This window comes from Carassius carassius, chromosome 11, assembly GCF_963082965.1.
Source record: "Carassius carassius chromosome 11, fCarCar2.1, whole genome shotgun sequence".
NCBI classification, from domain to species: Eukaryota; Metazoa; Chordata; class Actinopteri; order Cypriniformes; family Cyprinidae; genus Carassius; species Carassius carassius.
The window spans coordinates 12,876,619-12,899,720 of NC_081765.1; the positions used below are offsets into that span (position 1 = coordinate 12,876,619).

The 23,102-nt window shown below is 36.2% G+C and overlaps 2 protein-coding genes and 1 non-coding gene across 3 annotated transcripts; all 3 read right to left on the reverse strand.

Annotated features, from left to right (window-relative positions):
• Positions 1-4,922: 4,922 nt before the first annotated feature.
• Positions 4,923-6,810, reverse strand: LOC132152585 (high choriolytic enzyme 1-like). Its single transcript, XM_059561336.1, has 6 exons — positions 6,703-6,810; positions 6,196-6,373; positions 5,974-6,091; positions 5,414-5,592; positions 5,258-5,339; positions 4,923-5,058 (listed from the first exon to the last, which is right to left on the reverse strand). The coding sequence occupies exons 1-6, from the start codon at positions 6,808-6,810 to the stop codon at positions 4,923-4,925; spliced, it is 801 nt and encodes a 266-aa protein (XP_059417319.1).
• Positions 6,811-7,411: 601 nt separating this feature from the next.
• Positions 7,412-9,548, reverse strand: LOC132152784 (hatching enzyme 1.2-like). The gene is made up of 8 exons (XM_059561680.1): positions 9,230-9,548; positions 9,096-9,147; positions 8,956-9,018; positions 8,505-8,654; positions 8,292-8,409; positions 8,026-8,204; positions 7,860-7,941; positions 7,412-7,779 (listed from the first exon to the last, which is right to left on the reverse strand). Exons 1-8 carry the CDS (start codon positions 9,296-9,298, stop codon positions 7,647-7,649), a joined length of 846 nt encoding a protein of 281 aa, XP_059417663.1. The 5' UTR covers positions 9,299-9,548; the 3' UTR covers positions 7,412-7,646.
• trnak-uuu (transfer RNA lysine (anticodon UUU)) lies at positions 9,489-9,561 on the reverse strand. Its single transcript has one exon. It is a non-coding gene; the product is annotated as a tRNA-Lys (tRNA).
• Between the last annotated feature and the right edge of the window lie 13,541 nt (positions 9,562-23,102).

Genomic DNA, 23,102 nt, shown 5'->3' on the forward strand with positions numbered 1-23,102 from the left:
GTTCAGATTCAAGAGCTTTTATTGTGATATCCAGCTCTGTGATCCTGAAAAAAAAAGCAAAAGTAAAACAACAATATACTGAAACACTGTAAGTAACACGTAACTTCTAATACCTGCCTGGATATGTTGTTGTTATTACGACAATGACAATAAAAGATAAAATATAAGATAGTGTAACTTAATATATAAATATTTTTTGAATGATGTTTGTAAAGAGGATGCATACATTACCATTTAAAGCTTTGGGGAAAGTTTTTTTAGAAAAAAATACTACTTTTCTTCAACAAGGACACATCTCTTTTGACAAACACTGATCTTCTGAACTTTCTATTTATCAAAGAATTCCACAAAAACATTAAGACGTTTATATTAATAATATTAAGCATTAAATATAAAAAGATAATAAGTTTTTAAACTGTAATAATATTCACATAGTACTGTTTTTTTAAATGTATTTTGATCTCCTTTCAAAAACATTTAACACTCTTACTGACCCCAATCCTTTCATCAGTAGTGTATGATGCTAAGATGTCCATATTTTTGCTTTTGAAAGCATAAATGAGTTTTCAGATGTATCCACATGTGTCAGTAGCAGTCTTCAGAGAGTGACCCTGGTGTGACTACACGTCCCCACAGAGTCATCCAGCTGGTCTGCTCCTCCCTATGTAGCCTGTCAAAGCCTGTATTCAAAATAATGGTGCAACAAAATTTATAAAAATGAATGTAAACAATAACTATTGCTTATATTGCATCAATAAAACCAGTAGATGCTCATGTTGCATTGCGGCTTATCTGAAGGATACAGTTTCTCAGAAACAAGTGATAGTTCAGTCAGTTTACACAAACACTCATCCAACTGTGTCAGCCAGTGGAAATACAAGAAAATACAAAAACAACAAGTGCAGCAACATCTCCCAGCTATATTTACAGAGCCTTTCTCTGCAATTCAGTCTGAGCAAAAGAAATCATTGTGCCAATGGTAATGTTTACAGCTGCAGAGGTGTGAATGAGGTCACAGACAACTGAGTGATGCAATCATTACTGCATAACAACATTGTGAGTCAAATAAAATGCATTTTTAAACATTTGTGCCCTAATATGTAATGTGAAAAATGACTGAACGCAATCTTTGAGGTTGTCTTTTCGCTCTCATCCACTTTTGGAGGACACACACTCAACTTGTTTAATGCACTGATAAAATCCTCAGAAAAACTGAGCCATTGCTAAGCAACCTGAATTGTGCAACGCACACACTGCAAATTTCAGGACTGACAAATACATTTACAGCTGCACATTGGAATTACTGTAATTACGAATGAGGTGACAACACAGAGATTCTTCTGCATTTACATCTTCAGACACAGAAATGAACTGTTTCTATGGCAACACTTAGAAATGGATTTTGTTGTTGCAACATAAAACCTCTTTTTTACATGATGTCAAAAAAGTTGGAGAAGGCAGCGATTACATAGATATAAATACAGTTCCTATTAAAAAGGAGCAACTAAAATAGAATAAAAATAACTGCATCAAAACTTTTTATAGATTTCCACGTATCACTATTGCTTCATCCAATCAAAAGTGATTTACAGTACATTCAATATTTTATCAGTATGTGTGTTGACTGCGATGTCTGGGAATCGATCTCTAGATCTGAACTGAGAAATATACAAGAATATCTCAAATATAGTACAGTAATAGTTATTCCTATATTATAATAATAGTTATTTCTCCCCTTTTTTTATCTTTTTTCCAATCGATTTCCTTCTGCACCACCCCCTCCACCGCTTTGGACCAATCGGCTGTTAGCTTTCATAGGTCGTCCTGCAGGGCTTCATTAGCCTCTGTTGAAAGGCTGAGCTGACTCTACAGAAGAGAGCTGACCCCCGAGAGCCCCAAACATCTGCTCCGGTGAACAAACACCACTCAGTCACAGGAATTCAAGCTCTGAAGACGTAATAATCTTTATTTACACTGCTCCCACACGTCCTCCAGCCTGATGAGGGTGCTCTCCAGTGTGTGACTGCGTTCATCCCGTAGCATCCTCTGTTTGGTGAAATGCACAGACTCTTTCTTTCACTCTCTCTTGAACAATCTACTTTATTATATTCATACATGATAAAGATGTACAACACATATGCATAACACAATCTTACAACAACACTACACTGTATGTACTGTATGTACATTTAAGTTCATTGTTTTGGCTTAGTTTGTTTATTGTCAGACTTTATATTTATTTGTATATATATGTATAATATTTACATTATATTCATATAGATATGTCTTTCTAAACCCCTCTTTTCCGTGGGCCTACTCTACTCTGATTGGTCAGATGGCCCAGTTTGTTGTGATTGGTCTACCACGTACAGTACAAGTCGGAAACAATACACCCATTGCCACAGCTGTGTATTTTGAACGCTCGATTGAAAATATAAACATCTATTATTTATCATGCTTACAGGTTGTGATTCAGTGGAGCCAGCTGGTCCAAATAAACTGGGCCCTGAGCCATCTTTCCAGAGCAAGGGTTTTGTGAATGCCACGTTGAACTCCTGAGATTAGAGAAGCAGTCATCAGTAAAACAACGGGAACACAAAAAAAGAGTTTGGGGTTGTACTGCTAAATGAAATTTAACCACTGATTCTTTGCAGCCCCGTCTTTTTCGGAAGTAAAAAGTAAAAACTAATTTACATTCACAGAGTCTTCTCGACGGCCAGCCAACACACTGGAGTCAAAAAGGTTGAGAGCCAACTTTTCTCAACTTTGTTGCTTCACTGGACAAAGTTGCTGTTGTTCATGTCATGCAATGACTAACACTTACTGTAGATAAATAACTTCCAGTTACACTTTCACTACAGATCACTGCAAGTGTGAATTCCCCTCAAATTCCTACAGGGACCTTCACCATCACTAAAGGAGTTTTATGGAACGTTATTAAAGTTGTGATGAAGTTGCTGTGAGCTCAGACCTTGTTCTGAAGTGTATCAGATTATCAGGGCCTGTCTGGCTTCTCTCTCTCTCTCTGTCCTCTCTGATCTTCCTCCACCATTCCCTCTGCTCATCATCCAGACGCACTGTTAATGACAGAGAGGGGTCCAGCGTCTGAGACAGCTACACAGCATGGGGACAGACAGATCGTCAGTTTGGCAAGTGTTCACTCTGTTATTGATGGACCAGACTCTCCGCTCTGCTCTCTGCCAACTCATCCTGCAGACATGATAACTCCGCCCTCAGCTCCGCCCTCTCCTCCTACCAGCCAATCAACAGTTCTGATTCCATAGTCAGCCCTCAGCAGTGAAAAACAAAAACATTTATTTAGAAATGATTAAAGGTCACATGAAACAGTGATTGCAAGGCATTATATTTTGACAAGGCTGAATTACTGTATTATTTATTTATTTTTTTGAAAGATTGGAGCATCTAGGTTTCGTGTTAATCATTTGGAAGTATTTCAGAGTGACTGCACTGACCCATTCAGACATCTGAAGCATGTTTATATCACATATATGTAAAGGAGACTGTTACATCCCAGTCAATGTGTACAGAGAGCTTTTATTTGCTTCATTAAGTGTTCAAGTGAAAATATAAAGTAATGTTAGTAACTTACTTTTGAAAACACGGATTACTAGACAGAAATATTTTTACAAATATTTTAAAATAAATTAGTAGACTACTACTTGACTTTGAGAACAGAAGTGAATGAAATTTTAGACTCTCTGCTTTGTCCTTCTGAAGACAATAGATTTTAAAATTGTGTCCACTACATTATATTTCTTGTGCTACAGTTCATCTGACTGAATGCTTCCTTCATGTTGATTCTCTGGTCCTGTTAAATTTTCCTCACATATCTGTCTCTCTACCTCTCATTCAACTTCCTGTGAAGTTTACTCACCCTGCCTGGACAGTGAAAAGCAAAATGTGACTGCAAGAATTAGCAGAAAGAGACGGCGGAGGGGAAGGTCAAGGCTGTCCAGTCGGATGGGTTTAGCCGAGAGAGACTTGATGGATCTTGTGTGAATTACATATGACCACTGGCCCGAGGTATTTACAGATGTGTTTGCATGATGTGCTTTGAATTCTGTATACTCATCTAACATAATGACACACATCTATGACTTGAGACAAAAGCACAACAGGTTTGTAATCTGTTTTATTATTACCATCTTCAACATGAGTAAAATAATAATAACATGACACTTATTTTGAGTGGATCTATTAATTTATTCAAAAATACATTAAAAATGCAATTCATACATACAATGACCAGAATGTACTTCTACTTGTACTTCTGTACTTTCATTTTTGAATTAAAAATAAAAATTAAGTTGTAAATTAAAGATTATTGGAGTACATTTTACAAGAAAATACCATTTTAGTCTTACTATTTGACATTTTCACATTCAGTTCAGTGTGTTACTTGGCATTTTTGGGTTATTATTTGTAAAAATATACTAATGAGTAAAAATTAAACCCTACACCAATTTTTTTTTCAGAGTACATGGAAAGATTAGTTCAGGTTGAAAATGTCATTTGGACTCCCCAAAAACCAAAAAATTGTTACAATAAAAATATACTTAAAAACATTTTGTTTTCTTAATTATGATGATTAATGCATACACACATATGTATTCAAGGTCTTATGCATATCTTTTAGTTTATGGTTACAACATAGTTTGCTGTATTTAACATGATCTGTAATGTACTGTAATATAAATTGTGTCAAAAATACCTGGCACTGCCAAATGAATCATAAAATGAGAAGAAAAGGTAAACACATGTCAGTAGTCTGTTGTCCAGTGAATTATGTTGGGTCCATTTCATAAGTTTGTTGTTTCAAACACGGCCACCTAGTGGACACACAAAAGAAAGATTAAAATGAACAGCAGATAGGAAGTGTAGTTAAGTAAACCTTAATGAAATTAATACCTACCACAGTTATACAATATGTTTATTTTGTGAATATCCGTAATACTAGGTCCATCTCGCTGGCCCATGGGAATGTAGGGGTCTGGTTTAGGGATGATGGTGGGTTCACCATCCTCTGAGAACGCATACCTGTATGTGCATTGTTATTAATTTAACCTAAAATGAATTGCTATTGTTTTTCATTGCTTCATTTATAAGAAACAAAATTATTGGGTTTAAGAGACTATTTAAACAGTTATAGACACAATTTTTAAAGCATTTTAGATTGACAACTAATACTTTAACAAGTAGGGCTAGGCATACTGTACAATAGATTTCCAATACTCACCTCCCATAGTGCATGACAGAACTATAGTCATATGCAGTATTGAGGTTGTTTGTCTCATACTTCCTAAAGTTGTCCCTTTGATCTAGGAAAAGAACCGTGCATTACTGTCATACAGACTGCATTGGCTCAAAATAAGTGCTGGTTTCATAAACATACCCTCAAGGATGTTTTCCCACAGGATGGAGATGTGGTAGTCACGATCCAAGCGAGACTGTTCGTGTTCAAATCCCAGAGCATGCATTAGCTCATGAGCTGCCACTCCTGACCACATACAGCCCGGAGACTGCAAAGACAAGGCCTGACTGCCTCCTATCATTCCCAGATATGACCAGCAGCTATGGGGTCGACAGTGGACAACAATAATAATAGTAAGTAAATATATAAATAGATATGCATACTGTTCAAAGTTTAGGGACAGTACGATTTTCTTTTAACGCTCTAATTCTCACAAAGGCTTCATTTATTTGATAGAATATACTGAAAAAAACTGTAATATTGTAAAATATTATTTTTATTATTTAAAATAGCTGTTTTCTATTTAAATATATTTTAAAGTGTCATTTATTCCTGTGATTGTAAAACTGAATTTTCAGCTGTCACAAATAACAGGTACAATGAGTTAATAATATTTAGACTTTTCATATGTTCCTGTAAAATATGAAATCTTAAAAAGAACATTAATAGAACATGGCTGTATATGAATGCAACGGACTCACCCAGTTCTAGACTCGATATTAAGGAAGTCTGCTTCATGTGTGCGAGGCACAAACTTCACACACGTTGCAGAGGAAATGTCCAACATTCCTGTTTCTATGGTGATTCTATCCATATCCTCTGTTGAGACAAATTATATAAATGTGCTTTTTAATAATAAAGACCTTGATTTAACTTTCACTTATATTATCTGTCATGCAGTTTCATACAGAGACATTACTCACCATATAGTGGGGAGATGATGTATGGTACATACACAAAACCGTCAACAGATCTGGGCCAGCGGCAAGAATCTGCTAAACATGTGACATGTGATCCGTGGGATCCTGAACTCAGGATGTCACCCTCTCTTAAAGGAAAATCTCTGGACACTGGTGGAGTAAGATAACCACACGTTTCATGCTAAAGGAGTAACTCCCTGTAAAAATATATCTGTATCTGTACCACACATACATTGATTTACTCTGAGGATCCTGTCCATGGCATTCATGTCCTCTGGTTTCACATGATGCTCTGTTAAAGAGATTAAAAATGGTACATTTACATCATTTCATTGTAACAACCTACACTGCTCACCATGAAATACCAGTTTACCTGGATAGTCTCTCTTTGACCTCAGCCTTGTCTGATGAACCAATGAGGAGTTCTAATGCAAAATAAATACTTTAATTGGGTATGCAAAGGATATGAATAATATCATCATAACTGCAGTAGGATTTAGCAGCTCTTACCTGCACAGGTAAAGACAAGGACTCTAACACCAGTCCCACAAAAATACCCACACAGAGCATCTTGGTGGTCACTTCTGCGTGCGTCCAGGTGTTCTGGATGGTTTGCATGTAAACTAAAGTTGGAACAAGAATATATATACTCTGAGAACCACCCATCTGTGCTCCAGTTTGCAAATGGAGGGCTAGCGTGACATCCTATGTCATTATTTGATATTCATGTATTTGCCTAATGAAAGGTTTGGAAAGCATTCATTGGAAAGACAGTTCAGCAATTTTAAGACCGATCGCAATAATGGCAATCTGAAGTCTTGCTGATTCTTGTGTTATTCACCCTGACCATGCAAAATGTGCATGTAGTATTCAAACTCATTTTAATCTGTAAACCAAATCTCAGTAGTTTTTTTGTGCTCTGTTCAACATGTGATGCAAATAAATAACACCTCGCCCTTATTTAAACATATAATTTTTTTTTTAAATGATACGAAACAAACAAATAACAGGTTGTTTGTAATTCAGCTTGCGTATTTCATAGTGTTGACACCTCAGTGCTTATTCATTAGCTCTGAGATCAGGTGATTCTGAACATTTACTTAATATTACTGTCAACCTACAGTTCAACTGATCTGATTGCAGCTTACTCATGTGCAATGAAATGAAAGCTTAAATGAAATTTCAGAGAAAGATATATTTATGGACAAGGTTTATTGATGTAATGTGTTTATATAAGGCATCAGATGTGAAAATCTGAAACAGCAGGTTACAACAGAATATTCTTAATATCGATTATATTAGCAATTTTTATATCAGCAGTCTTCACAATCAGCCATTTTCCTTTAAACAAAATATGATGCTAAAGTGTTAAAAGAAGTAAAAGCATTAATGCATTAATAATGTCAGACTTTTAGCAATGTGATGGATCATCCGTTACTGTAAATGGACTTTTTTTACACATTACATTTATACATATTATTAATCTTCATTATATCCAAATCGCTGGGTCCAAATCTCTGTCCAAACTTCACATTCCAGTTCCTTTTTGGTACAATAGTAGGTTCTCCGTCCTCAGAGAAGGCATACCTGAAATTACAAAGAATATGATTATAGAACTGCAGTTTATTATATGCCTGACTTATCATTTCAAGTTTGCGTCGACATACTTTCCAAAGTGCATGATAGAGCCGTAGTCATAGGGGGTGTCCAGGTTGTTTGTTTTAAACTTTTCAAAATTCCTCAGCCGGTCTAAATTTAATGAACAGGAGAATAACTGAATGATAAAAAGACTTCACAGTAAAAGAACATGGGAATATAAGAATGTTACTTTACCTTTCCATATATTGGACCACATGATGGTGTCATACTTGTCCCGGTCAGCTCGGGATTGCTCATGAACAAAGCCCAGGGCGTGCATTAGCTCATGGACGGTGACCCCTGACCCGGTGCATTCGGGAGTCTGGAGAGAAATGGTTTGTCTACCACCACGTGCTCCCAGATATGACCAGCATCTAAAGTATCAGTCATCAAAAAAAAAATATTATGAGATAAACTCAAGACTGCTGAAGTAATGAAGCCACTGAATCTAATGTCAATACCCAGTTTTGGGCTGAATATCCAGGTAATCTCTCTGGTAAGTCCTGGGCACGAAGCGCACACAGGTGTCCTCTTCAATGAGCTTCATGCCTTTCTTAATGTTCTTCACATCTTCCTCACCTATGAAGAAGAACAATTGAAACCAAATTGAATTAGCTGGTGATTACTGTGGCACTGTTTATGAAAAAAAAAATGTGTTTGCTTTTCCTGCTTACTGTATGCATGAGAGAGTGAGTATGCAATGTACACTTTTCCATCCACAAATTTGGTCCACAGGCAGCTCCTGGCGAAACATTTCTTCTGACTCCTACCGGATACGGCTATATCTCCTTCTCTGAGGTTGGTGCCATCCACGGAAATGACACCTACAGTAAGAGAACAATGGTTCTTAATTGGCATCTGTGGTTGAAAACATTTCAGCATCTATGGAAACTTTCCATTGCACAAAATGTTCTTTATAGTGGAAAAATTTTCTTTCGAGTATCAAACTGTTCTCCACACTAAGAACTGTTCACTGAATGGTTCTTTAGGCAAACTAAAATAGTTATTCTATGGAATCGCTGTGAAAACTCATTTTTAGAACCTTTATTCATAAGAGCGTTTGGATATTTCAATAAAACAGAAGCTAGAACATTTGCATCTTTACAGATTGTGCAAAAGCTTTACCTTGACGGTCATTTACGTGTATGATCCTGTCCATTGCAGTTGAAGTGTTTTCTTCAATATAATCTGGGGAAAGGTATAAAACTGTTCAAATAGTGGTTTCATTTTTAATGAATAATGGCAATTAATACAACACACTTTACCAGAGTGGTTTCTCCTTTGTCTTCTTTCTCCAACAACTGGGTGAGAGGAAATCTGCAAGAAAAATTGACCAAAATATGTGGTTTTGACTATACTTTGATAAAAACAAAATATACACTGACTGATATGCAGTTACCTGACCAGGCAGGGACAAACATGGTCCTGCTAAGAAGTAAAGCAGTATGATAACTAGTGTGTACTCCATGAGTGCAGTGAGATTTGCTGTCTAAGTTCATGCTGCCTGCCTTTTAAGGGATCTCTACCAGCTTCCTGCTACATAATGTTTACTTTCAGTGGCCAACCAAATATTTCATTAACACATGCACTTACACATACTTATCCACTATTTTCATTATATGATATCGGTGTTTTTTGTTGAGGACATAAAATTTCATCGCCCGAACAGGGACTTGAACCCTGGACCCTCAGATTAAAAGTCTGATGCTCTACCGACTGAGCTATCCGGGCTCTTGCGAGTAAAGTTTCAGGCCGTAATTACAAACGTTCGGTGAAGTTTGTCCACATTCTATAAATGTTTGTTCATTGAGACTTTTCACTGTAAAAGTTTCAATATTGTTTATGTTTGTATGTTTTCCGCATATCCATAATTCTTATGAACCGTCTCTTAAAAAAGTCATGTTTAGTTTCAATTCAGCAGAAAAATATGTAGAATGTAATATAAAAGTAAATTGTTTAGTAAGTTTTGTGTATATAAGTAATCCACAGCCGTTTTGAGCGTCATTCATTGAGATTGTACACGTCGGTACGGTCCCTTTCATTAATTCAGTTTATGCGATATAGTATAGAGGTGTCTTTTGGTCATCAAACAAAGTCGGTTTGGATACAAGATAACGTTTTGCTTGGCTTTAATAGAGACCCCACAAAAACTCATAGACAGTAAAACTCTTCAAACATCTTCCCGGGCGATATTAAGAAGTACAGGCGAGACTCGCGGCCACATTAGCAAGCAAGTCAAATGTGAGTTCGAGTGACTCAAGGTATGGGTTTTTTTTTTTTTTTTTTTTTTCTTTTTTCTTCTCCCGCTGTCAGGATTTGTTATAACAACTCAGGGATGCCTAAACTGAACTACAGCTAACTAGACGAGGTGGTGCAAGTAAACAAACATGACGTCGCCGAGAAATCCATGTATAGACCATTATTATCTGTCTGAAATGAAGATTCAGCATGAGTTATTTATATTTATAATGTAAACGTAGTAGGAAGATCATAGGGTGGCATCATTTACCTCATGAAATAATAAAACCAAAGTTTAATACTGTACAAAACAACGTATATAATTATTTAGCTGCATGCATCAGGGTTGTACACTAGTGATGCGCGGGTCGGGGTTTTTTCCAAATCGCGGGTCCCGCTTTTATGAAATTATTTGGCCCGCCCCAGCCCGCCCCGCAAATAAAGTAAAATTTATTTTACTGTCTATGGCCCCGACCCGCCCCGCGCATCGGGGACATCACGGAAGTTACGTTGATACTTGACCTTCGTATCGTAACTTATCATTTATAGGTAATTGCACTATGATGGTTCGTTCGTGAACAAATCTTTTAGGTGAACGAATCGTTCTCGTTTACGTAATCCACTGACCATAGACAGTAAAAGACTAATTTCTCGTTCAATGAAGTTCCTCCCACAGCAGCGCGCGAGCGCTCCGGCGCTAGTAGCAGCGCATGCGCAGCTCATGAACAGCTCTGTGAACTGTTTCATCCTGTCAAAAAAAGTTAATCAAGTTCGTGAATGAAATGAATGAGAGTATACAGGGTCAGTCGGCCAAGCATGTAAATCTCGATCAGCAATCAGCAGATACAAAGCGCAGTTATTAGTGCACATACGCTTGTTTCCATATTTTAGAATACAGAACATAACTCCACGTTTACTCCCCGATAAAACCTCGTGCTTTGTTAATCTGAACAAATTACTATTTATTTAATGCGATCATGCACACACTTTAATAAAGCCAAATCAGTTTTTGTCACAAGTAAATACGTTCGTTGACTTAAGACATAACACATAAAACAATAAATAAATAAAAAATAAGACACTCTTTTTCGCCAACTGCTGGCGTATTTGTGTAATATGAAGAAATGGTCACTGAACGAATCAGTGAATGAATCATTTTGGTGGACGAACTGAAAATCAATGAATCTCTTGAAAGAATCAAAATTTCCACCACTAAATTCCATGCAACATAAATGGATTTTTAAAAATTTTGTTTTTAGTGACCCGCCCCAACCCGCCCCGCAATAAAGTGCCAATTTCTTAACCCGCCCCAACCCAACCCGCGGGTTTTGAGACGACCCGCGCATCACTATTGTACACAGCCTTATTTTTGCAGACATGAAGCAGCTTCTGTTAATATTTTGTTAATTTTTTTTAGTTACTAGTAACTTTTTAGACCAGAGATATCCTGAACTTAACAGATACTAGTACTTTTTAAATTTGTATTTCTGCCCAGTATATGTTGAATATTAATGAGCCAGCAACATATAGGAGAGAGATTATACAGGAAACTGAAACAAGGAGATGGATGTACTTTTTTTGAGTAAACCAAATAGAAGAGAAACAATTATTTGTACACAAGCACATAGAAAACTTTTTTTTTTTCAGTTTTGTAAACGCTGTAATTTCGTAAACAGCCTAATGTGTTTGTTGGTCATCGAGTGACCTCTGGTGGAAGAATGGAGATAAGACACCAATTTTATTATCTGTTATTTTCCTATTTTCATCCAGTAAAAACAATAAATATCATACATGGGCTATATGTTACCTTTTTTTTTTTTGCATATAGCACTGGTGCTACATACATTTAATGGTTTTACATTAATATTCTGTACAGATTATTACAGAATATTTCTGTACTGGTGCTTCAAACACATTAAAGGGTTAGTTCACCCAGATAGCAAAATTATGTAATTAATAACTTACCCTCATGTTGTTCCAAACCCCGTAAGACCTCCGTTTATCTTTGGAACACAGTTTAAGATATTTTAGATTTAGTCCGAGAGCTCTCAGTCCCTCCATTGAAGCTGTGTGTACGGTATACTGTCCATGTCCAGAAAGGTAAGAAAAACATCATCAAAGTAGTCCATGTGACATCAGAGGGTCAGTTAGAATTTGTTGAAGCATCTAAAATACATTTTGGTCCAAAAATAGCAAAAACGATGACTTTATTCAGCATTCTTACATGTGTGTTGTGAGAGAGAGTTCAAAACAAAGCAGCCTGGATATCCGGTTTGCGAACGAATCATTCAGTTCACCAAATCGAACTGAATCGTTTTAAACGGTTCGCGTCTCTAATACGCATTAATCCACAAATGACTTAAGCCGTTAACTTTTTTAATGTGGCTGACACTCCCTTTGAGTTTAAACAAACCAATATCCCAGAGTAATTCATGCACTCAAACAGTACACTGACTGAACTGCTGTGAAGAGAGAACTGAAGATGAACACCGAGCCGATACATAGATACATTGTATAGAATGTTAAAACCCATTTATAGTCATTTTATGTACAGTTGCAGTCATATATCAAATCATTCTGTTATATCTTTCATAACATAGTTGAGAATCATCTTCACAATCATCACAAAACCTTTTTTTTTTTTGGTTAATGTTGATCCTGCTCTTTTCCTTACAGGGTGACTAAAAAGCAACATAAAATACCATAAAAGTAGTCCAAACTGCTGCTGTGCTAGTCTTCTGAAGTTATGTCATAGCTTTGTATAGAAGGATAGAAATACATTTAATGTGTATGTTAATGCAGCCCCAGTCTTTTATTAGATGGAGCACTACAGACTTGACTGGCACCGCTTCAACCTGAGACAGCGGATGGAAGGAAGATCAGTGGTCACCGTGGAGGAGTTTGAGAAGAAGACTGGCACAGGTAGAGTCATGTATGCTCATATGACCTCACTGAGGAACTGTTTTATGTCCGGTTTGCATAAGTGTAATTTTTGCATAATCTTCCTGTCTGCCTTTCTGTTAACAGGTGATATTTCAAGCATTTCGGGTTCAGACTCAGACAGTGAGGATGATGAAGTGGGCCCTAAAGAGACAGACAGTGCTCTGGACACAGATCAGTCCACAGTCGACTTTCTACCAAAGTAGTCTTTCAAAACATGCAGGGACAGTACCTGTCATTGTATCACTGTGTTGTGCTAAGCAAGAAAGTGAGTAAATCTATCCACCAATTCTCAGATTTGTTAGTCCGTGACTAAATAAAAAGATATTTGGCCAAGAAGAATCCCCTCTTAAAGGGATAGTTCACCCAAAAATGAAAATTCTGTCATCATTTACTCGTCCTCATGTTGTTCCAAACCTGTATGAGTTGTATGAGTTGCTTTCTTATGTTGAACATAAAAGTTGGTGGTTGCCACCAACTGTTTGATTACCAGCAATCTTCAAAATATCTTCTTTTATGTTCAACATAAGAAAGAAACTCATACAGGTTTGGAACGACATGAGGGGGAGTAAATGATGACAATTTTTGGGTGAACTATCCCTTAAACAGATTATTCTCTGAGAGATTTTTAATGATGGGGTTATACGTTTTGAGATCTCTTTTGCATTTATTGATTATAGCAAAAAAGAAAGTGATGGGACAGGATCAGAATAGGAGCTACTGCACATTATGACAAACACTTCATTGTCAGTTTAGTGTTTATTTTCCACCAACAAATTAAAAAGACATGAAAAAATAATAACTATTGCATTTTATAAAATAATGACCATTCGGCATTTGGCTTTCTGATTGGAGGAAGTACATTTGTTGTAACATCTCTCATACTAAATTATGTACTGGAGTGTCTTTGCAGTTCAAGATCAAATGGTGTTGTTTTGAAATACCTGAATTTTTTTTTCTAAAGAGTTCTGCAGGGAAAGATATTTTTGTTGGCCACCCAGAGGATAGCATCACCATGGTACCCTTGAAAAAAAAAAAAAATAATAAACAATAGGATTTTCTTCTTGTCATTTGGACTATTCCAGAAAATAAGCTCTGTGACTAACAGAGGTTTACAGTGTGTTTTGTTCATCAAGATAATCTTCACTAATGAACACAGCTTTTTAATTTTATTTGAAGCCTAAAAACAAATCATTAGAGGTAAAAAGCTAAAATGATACAGTAAATTAGGCTGTAAATGAACTACACCATGGTAACTCTTTCAGTCATGTTTGAGTGAGAATAGAGAGTGTGAGGTTAAACAAGGTTGTAAAAGCAGACTACTTAGTACATGAGTTTTCCTCTTTGGTGTGATTTTGGTGACATTTAATGCCCCATTAGTCCCATTTAGCCACTTGTTAGCAACCACCTTTTTAAAGACACATAAAAGCTTTAAAAAATGTAAAAATGAATCACAATTGAATGTCGTAGAATAAAAGGTGAAAATATATTGAGCTTGTGTTAGGCATGCAGACCTTATTTAAAGGCATTTAACCAAAACCCTAATCAAAAGACCCATTGACTTAAGGACAATAGAACCAGAAGTTTTAAGTAATTCCTGCAGCACTCTATTGTTTCCGTCTCATCTAATTCTGTTGATTTTATGTCTGTCAAATGATGCTCTCTGCCGGTAGGGAATAGTAAGATGGCTTCACCTCCAAATGTTTAGAATGCCATGAAAAATCCAGACATTACATGAATCAGTGGTCTGAACCCTGACTGTGTCTTAAATGCTGTTTCTCAAAATGTAGTTATTTAAAGGCTGTTTTGTGGTCAGTGCCTGCAGAGGGAGAAGAGGTTAAAGAAGAAATTTCAGGGACCCAGGAACTCTGGACCTCAGAGAATATGAGGTCCTGCCTAATAAGAGGAAAAGAAGAAAACGGAAAGAGAAGAGAGAAGGTAAAGACCCTTAGCAGAACAAAAGGAATATGCTTTTAGTAAAGATAGAGAAGTTTAGTAAAATATGTCCTGTTTTTTCTTGTGTCAGACTCAAGCAATCGTGAACTAACGGAAGAAAAGGCAAATTATGAAAAACTGGAAGAAGGTAAACCGGAATGTGAAGATGACTCTAAAGAGATGCAGAAAATGTCAAAGAGCAGGAGGAAACCCAAAGGCAAAAAACAGAGAAGGTGAAGGTGACTACTTAATTTCTTCCTCTTACTGTAGTTCTAACGTGGAAGAGCTCTTGTGATTGGCTGATTATGTCATATTTCTATGTCATATGTCACACAGCGAGCTCTGGCTGCGGAGAGGAGATTGGCTGAACATATGGCCACAACTGGAGTAACACTCAACACCATTAGGTATTACCTTTTATTATGATGTAATATCTCTATGGAGAAATATCTGTCCTTTATGTAAGTCATGTTTAAAGGAATAGTTCATCCAAAAATAAGTTTTGTAATCATGGCAAAGCCAATGCTGATGCCGGACCCTGACCTCTCACTTCCTAAAATGATGTTAAAGTTATCCATCCACATTGTTTGGCAGCTGCAGCAGTTTTAGGTTCTGTCTTATTATTAATTTTTTACTCCTATATTTCTGAGTGGATAGAAGGTTTTTATTTTACTGCAAATATTTTACATCATGCCTACCCGACAAAAATGTTGAATTGTTACAAGACTCAAAAAATGAAAATAATTTTCTTTTGAATCAGAAAAACTTTAATGTGCATCAAGGTTTTGAATTCTTAGATTTGTCAGTACGAAAATTAACTTAAGCATCTTGGTGTGGATTATTTTTTTTTAGCATTTTTACCTTTTCTTAAGAAATAAATTGACCAATAAATCAGGAAAATGTGTCAAAAATGACATTATGATGGCTATTTTAGTGTTTTTCTTTGTAATACTTATGCAGATACTACAGGTGCTGGTTACAAATACTAGCTGTAGTATATGTGAGCATCATTGACAATTACTGTAAATGCTAATTAATGAAAGTTAGTAGACGTGTAGTTACATAGTTACTTATAGTGAGTAGAATGTCTAAAGTGGATTACCAAAATAAAGAGTAACAGTTTTTATCTTTTATTTATTAAAGTCTTAATTTTTTTAGCTGCTTCATAATTTTTTGCTGCTTCACTCCTACATTTGAATAACATACAAGAGTCCTTTCTACCAACTAATACTTCCCTATAAACTGGATATTGTCATAAATGTATACATGTACATTCAGAGTTACTGTATTTATGTTTTTACATTCTTAATGACATCTCAAGGCAAGCAGTTTGTCAGTGGGGTCTCCTGCCTCTGATAAAGTTGCATCGTAATCATAACTGGTCACAACAGACCGAAACCTGGTATCATGATCCGCTCCTATGAGTGATGACATTACATTCATTCCCACGTTAAGATGACTGCATTAATAGGTATTATCAGTGATATTGTAAGGGATATACTGAGATAGCAGATTTAACATTCCAGTAGCCAAAGTTTGTTCCTCCCTCAAACATGTACCTGTGTTTTGAAGAAAGACCTTTCTGTTGGATTATTGTGATGCATCCGAAGTTTTAATATTAACTAGTTTTAATTTACCAAATGGCTTTATACTCATTATCCCAAAGAAAGCATTACATACATGTTCACATTGGCACCCATGGACAACATCTCTCCAAGCATTTTGCTCACTTTGACAGTGTCCACAGATGCATGTTTTTCATCCCATTCAACCAGCCTGTATAGAACTCAGAATTCACCTGAAATCATCACACATCAATTACTGCCAAATCCTACAGCTTGAGAAATAGAGACGCAAACAATCAATACATGAATGCTCTCTCTCTTACTTACCAATGGGTTCAAACCTTCATGAAGGCTGCAGTGACCTTACCTGTGCCAAAGTCTCTAGCTGCGTACAGGCCCTCAAGTGTGCCAAAGATCACTTCTTTATCTGTGTTCCCATCTGTAGTGAAGATAATGACGTCCTCCCCCAGGAACAAACAGATAAGAGTGTGAAGATGCTGCATGTAGTTGTAATCACAGGTAAAGTAACTGCCATATTAATTTTCTACCTGATGAGAGAAAACATGCACAAAATATTCACACTTGGAGAGCCATACTTGTCTATGCACTGTAAAGAAAGGTTTACATATCAGCACAATTCATAATTACTATGTAGAGGCTCTACAAAACATAAGCGCCAGTCAAGGTGATAAGTACTTTGTTATTATTGCCTTGTCCGTAAATATTATTTTACATTTGTTTCTGGGTGGAGCAGTATGGTGAAATGTAAGCCCTATTTTGTACCTGCACACTGATAATATTTCCTCCACTCTGATAAAGCCACGGTCTCATCTTAGTGAGAAGCACACCAAACCAGTCACTTGTTGCCTTAAAATACTAGATAAACACTAACATTAAAGACCGATCTGGCCTATATGAAGTCATGTCTCACACAGACGTAACATTTACCTGTGTCAGCTGAACGAAGGATAATGTTTGATTTCTGAAGCAACCATGCAGGCAAACCACCCTATCAGACAGATAAGAAGCCAGAATTTACAACTCACAAAATAACAATCACGAGGGTAATAATTCTATTAATAATAATAAAAAAAGTTTGGAAAGAAGTAGAACTGTCATATAAACAGGAGGGAAAAAAAAGGCTTTCAAAAAATGTGTGGGACAGTAGAGGGCCTTCAAACTAAAATGGTTGATAACCCTTGTTTAATGTGTCCCATTCACTATTTTGTGTTTAAATTTAATTCCAGACAAGAAAGGCAACTCAGTATTGACTTTCTTATATAGATAATAAACTACCTTGGATGTGCACTTCTGATTGTAAATGTGCTGGTCATATAATTAGAATATCATCAAAAAGTTGATTTATTTCACTAATTCCATTCAAAAAGTGAAACTTGTATATTATATTCATTCATTGCACACAGACTGATATATTTCTTTTAATTTTGATGATTATAACTGACAATTAAGGAAAATCCCAAATTCAGTATCTCCGAAAATTTAAAATATTGTGAAAAGGTTCAATTTTGAAGACACCTGGTGCCACACTCTAATCAGCTAATTAACTCAAAACACCTGCAAAGGCCTTTAAATGGTCTCTCAGACACAGAAGGTCATTGCAAAAGAGGCTGGCTGTTCACAGAGCTCTGTGTCCAAGCACATTGATAGAGAGGTGAAGGGAAGGAAAAGATGTGGTAGACAAAAGTGTACAAGCAATTGGAATAACCGCACCCTGGAGAGGATTGTGAAACAAAACCCATTCAAAAATGTGGGGGAGATTCACAAAGAGTGGACTGCAGCTGGATTCAGTGCTTCAAGAACCACTACACAAAGACATATGCAAGACATGGGTTTCAGCTGTCGCATTCCTTGTGTCAAGCAACTCTTGAACAACAGACAGCGTCAGAAGACTGGACTGCTGCTGAGTGGTCCGTTAAGTTATGTTCTCTGATGAAAGTAAATTTTGCATTTTCTTTTGGAAATCAGGGTCCCAGAGTCTGGAGGAAGAGAGGAGAGGGACACAATCCACGTTGCTTGAGGTCCAGTATAAAGTTTCCACAGTCAGTGATGGTTTGGGGTGCCATGTGATCTGCTGGTCTTTGTCCACTGTGTTTTCTGAGGTCCAAGGTCAATGCAGTCGTATACCAAGAAGTTTAAGAGCACTTCATGCTTCCTGCTGCTGACCAACTTTATGGAGATGCAGATTTCATTTTCCAACAGGACTTGGCACCTGCACACAATGCCAAAGCTACCAGTAGCTGGTTTAAGGACCATGGTATCCCTGTTCTTAATTTGCCAGCAAACTCGCCTGACCTTAACCCTATAGAAAATCTATGGGGTATTGTGAAAAGGAAGATGCGATATGCCAGACCCAAGAATGTAGAAGAGCTGAAGGCCACTATCAGAGTAACCTGGGCTCTCATAACACCTGAGCAATGCCACAGACTGATCGACTCCATGCCACGCCGCATTGCTGCAGTACTTCAGGCAAAAGGAGCCCCAACTAAGTATTGAGTGCTGTACATACTCGTACTTTTCATGTTCATACTTTTCCGTTGGCCAAGATTTCTAAAAATCCTTTCTTTGTATCAGTCTTAAGTAATATTCTAATTTTCTAATATTCTAATTTGGGATTTTCCTTAGTTGTCAGTTATAATCATCAAAATTAAAAGAAATAAACATTTGAAATATATCAGTCTGTGTGTAATGAATGAATATAATATACAAGTTTCACTTTTTAAATTGAATTAGTGAAATAAAGCAACGTTTTGATGCTATACTAATTATATGACCAGCACCTGTATGTTGTTGAATGTCTTGAATGGCTGGGCTCAGACAGTCAGAGGCGCTACAGGATAGAAGACTGATGTAGCGTTCATTCATATGCTCTTTGGCGCCCTCTAACGAGAGCCTGCTTTAAGTGCGGTCTAAACTTTCTACTGTGTAGTCAGCAATCCCACATTTATGTTCTGTGAAATCTGTCTCAAATGCAATACTAATGCTAATTTGTGTTATGTTGTATATGTTACCACAATATCAATGCTACATGCAACTATCACTAGCGAGACTACTATAGTGAAATGGAAAAAATATATAATATAATAATAATATATATATATATTTGAAAGACAATAGATTATATACTTACAAATGCAGCTTAAATTATGTTTTACTCAATTCAATATATAAAGAGACATTTATCATTGATTACATCATTTGTCAGCGCCAGATGAATGTGTATTTCCTTCTGCCATCAGGTGAGCTGGTGAAGTGACTTGTCACCAATTTTCACTTGTGCTGCATAATTGTGGATGTTTACTGTTGGATCCTGACACCCAAATAAACAGTGGAGGATCCAGTGGCATTGACATATACACCACACCACAGACACTGTTTGACACCATCTGCTGAACACCATAAAGAGGTACACTGCACAGAATGAGGGAGAATTCAAAGACAATGCATAGAGTTTGTAATTGAAAAGGAAGGCAGATGCTGTCATTTCAAAAAGATTTACAGATTGCTCCCACGTTCCCATAAAGTGTACCGGAGGGTAAACAACCCCTTATTGAGGAGAGCAAGTCATTCTTTTGTAAACCAAACGTAATGCTGTAGGCAATAATGCAGTCATTATCCTTCTGAGCTGAGTAAGCAAACACACGTAGCTCCTGTGTTACCTTAACACACACACACACGCCTAAACAGAGAACACTGTTTTCATGTGTTAGGATGTTCTTCACTTAGTTTAATTAGTAATTGATTGAATTTATACAGAATCTAAACTATGAGTCGATGTACATGCATGATACTCACTACATATATAGAAATATTCAAGTACAGTATTAACCAGAATATAGTCATGTTCCATTTACATACATCTATATATAAATGTAAATACATAAACCTGACTGCATTTCAGTGTCATCTAGTTTCTAGTACTCTGAAAATAGGTCTGTATTAATCAGAATTTGGATATCCACTTTAACAGAACATTCATTTATATCTGCAAATGAATGTAATTCTGTGGGGCATTAAATAATCTGTTTGTCTCGGTTTATTTGGATTATGCTGCCTTGTGTAAAAGAAGTACACTTTAGCATAGTTTTAGTACTTATTACAGAAACATTTATTCAAGTGTGAACTGAATACGTCATTTTCAGACACGTATTTGTATGTTAATTGTAATTAAATGAACATTTATAGTAGTTAAAGTTTATATTAAATGCAGTCAGCTGATGTTTGGAATGCTGTTTCGACCCACTCAAGTTTTATAATTACTTCTATTGTCTTTAAAATACGGTTAAAGTGCAGAATGTACTGACAATCATTTATGGTGAGCTAAAATATACTTTTATGTTATTCTTATTGAAACCTGTATTTAAATATACTTGTAATTACCCCTTTTATAATGATGAAGTTGCATTTTTGTACATTTTAAATATATTAACTTTAAATGTAATGTCAAATAACAAACAGTGATTGAATTTGCAGCATAATGGTGACACTCATCACACACATATAAATTATCAATAATCTCTATCTTAACTTTGTTGGGTGTAAAGGCTGCCACATTTGCAGCATTTAGTTTTGCTAAGGTGACAACTCAGATTTGACAGTTCTATCTTCAGGGGACTATTATGCTCTCTGTAGGGAAAACATCCATCAGGCACTAATTAACCCCCCCACCCCTCCACACTTGCATCTGAATAAACATATTAATACTATTAGTGCAAATAACAGATTGGGACAGATTGAAATCACATTGTCTGTGTGTCATTATGGCTAAGCAATGCTAGTTAATTAGAAGAGCATAAATGAGTCAGTCTCTGAGGTCTTATGAGATGATTTGGCTGTGAGTCAGGTCCTTTATCTTTCAGGATCCAGAAATACATATCGTGTAAAGGGTTACATGGTTATTCCAGTAATTAGGATGACCTAAATAACTGAACTATGGTCTTTTGTATTTTTTTAAAGCTGGGTCAGAATGTGTGCTTTTGCTACCAATTAAAACATCTGCCTCAGTAATTATATCCTTAAAAAAATTCTTTTCAGAAACTGATAATCCACTTATTCTTCGGGAATAAACCAAACTCCTCACTCACAGGGGAGGTCAGATCTCCAAATATTGAGAGATTTGTCTTGAAGATTACAGGAAGTGTTTCAATGAAAGTCTGAAAACCCCTTTGAACACTGATGTCATTGAAGTCAATTTAATCAATTTTTGAGACAAATCAACATGCTGTTTAAACATCACATAAGGGCCACATAATTTACATTCCTGTTCTTTCGTTGTTGATCCTTGTTCTTTTGCTCAGTTTGGGTCTGTAGATGCACACAAAGCTCTCCTTTAATTACTCACTTTTTATTATGTGTCACAGCTGTATTTCCAGAGCTTTTCCGGGAAAGGCCTCTCTTTATTTGAGGATTTGCTTGAGTCAGAGCTCTCCTGAATGTTCAGACAGGCCACCTGATACTGTATGTTTCAGATAGGTCTCCACCTGGTCTGTTTGTGAAAACAGTAAACTCCTTTAACGTAATAGCTTATTTTACTCTTTGGAAGAGATATTCCTGACTGTTTTATTTGGCTTGTCAATACACAATGACTATGTGTGTAATAAGCTGATCATTAAAAATGTAGATGTTGTACCTCTTTTTATAAATAAAATAAATAAATACAAATGTTATAAATGTAATAATGAATTACAGTTTTATTGTTTACAGATTCCTTTTTCAGAAAAAAAAGGAAAAAAGAAGCAATTTTAAAAGTTGAAATTGTGAAATGTCAGCGCTGATCACTTATTCTGGTCTGACTTTACAACATAAACCAAATATTTTCATCCTGCCTCCCTGAGAGAACCATGTCAGTGACCACCAGTCCAGCAGTCTGGGGAATCTTAAAATCATCAAGCGCCTGACCAAACAAACTCCTCCAGATTTCTCAACAGGGAACAGTAACATTTTTGCCATTTGAACCATTTTGCCATGGATCATGTTACACTGCATTAACACATTGATAAATGTCTCTGAATTCTTGGCATAGACTATTCATGGTCAGCTTTCCTGTGACTAGTCATAAACATGGATTAATTTTTAACCCTGATATCTGGGTTCTCGGGAAATTCCCATAATGTGTCATAAGTTTTGCATCACACTGAAACTTCTAAGAATCTTGTGTTTAACTGTTTGCTTGTTTGGCAGTTTGTTCATATTCATGAATAAAAGACATATTAAGAAACAAATGTTATGTATATTTAAAATGATAATATGGACATGTTTTACAAAACAATCTGGAGGATTTAATGTGGGAAGGAATAAATGCATAACCTCTTCAGGGCATGAAGAATGAGGAATGAGGAATGATATGTTATACTATATTACATAATGACTCCCTTCAGAGGCTTCCGGGGAAGAGTTTTTTTTTTAATCATTGTGTATCTGTAAAAATAGACTATATTATAAAGCTGAACAAAGCTTTATCCCAGCTAACAGGGAAATCTGGCAAGGTTCTCTCAAAATTAGGAACAAACATGCTTCGCCTTTCATAATGTTCTCAAACATTAGCACAAGCACATTCAGTGTTATTAAAATGTCATT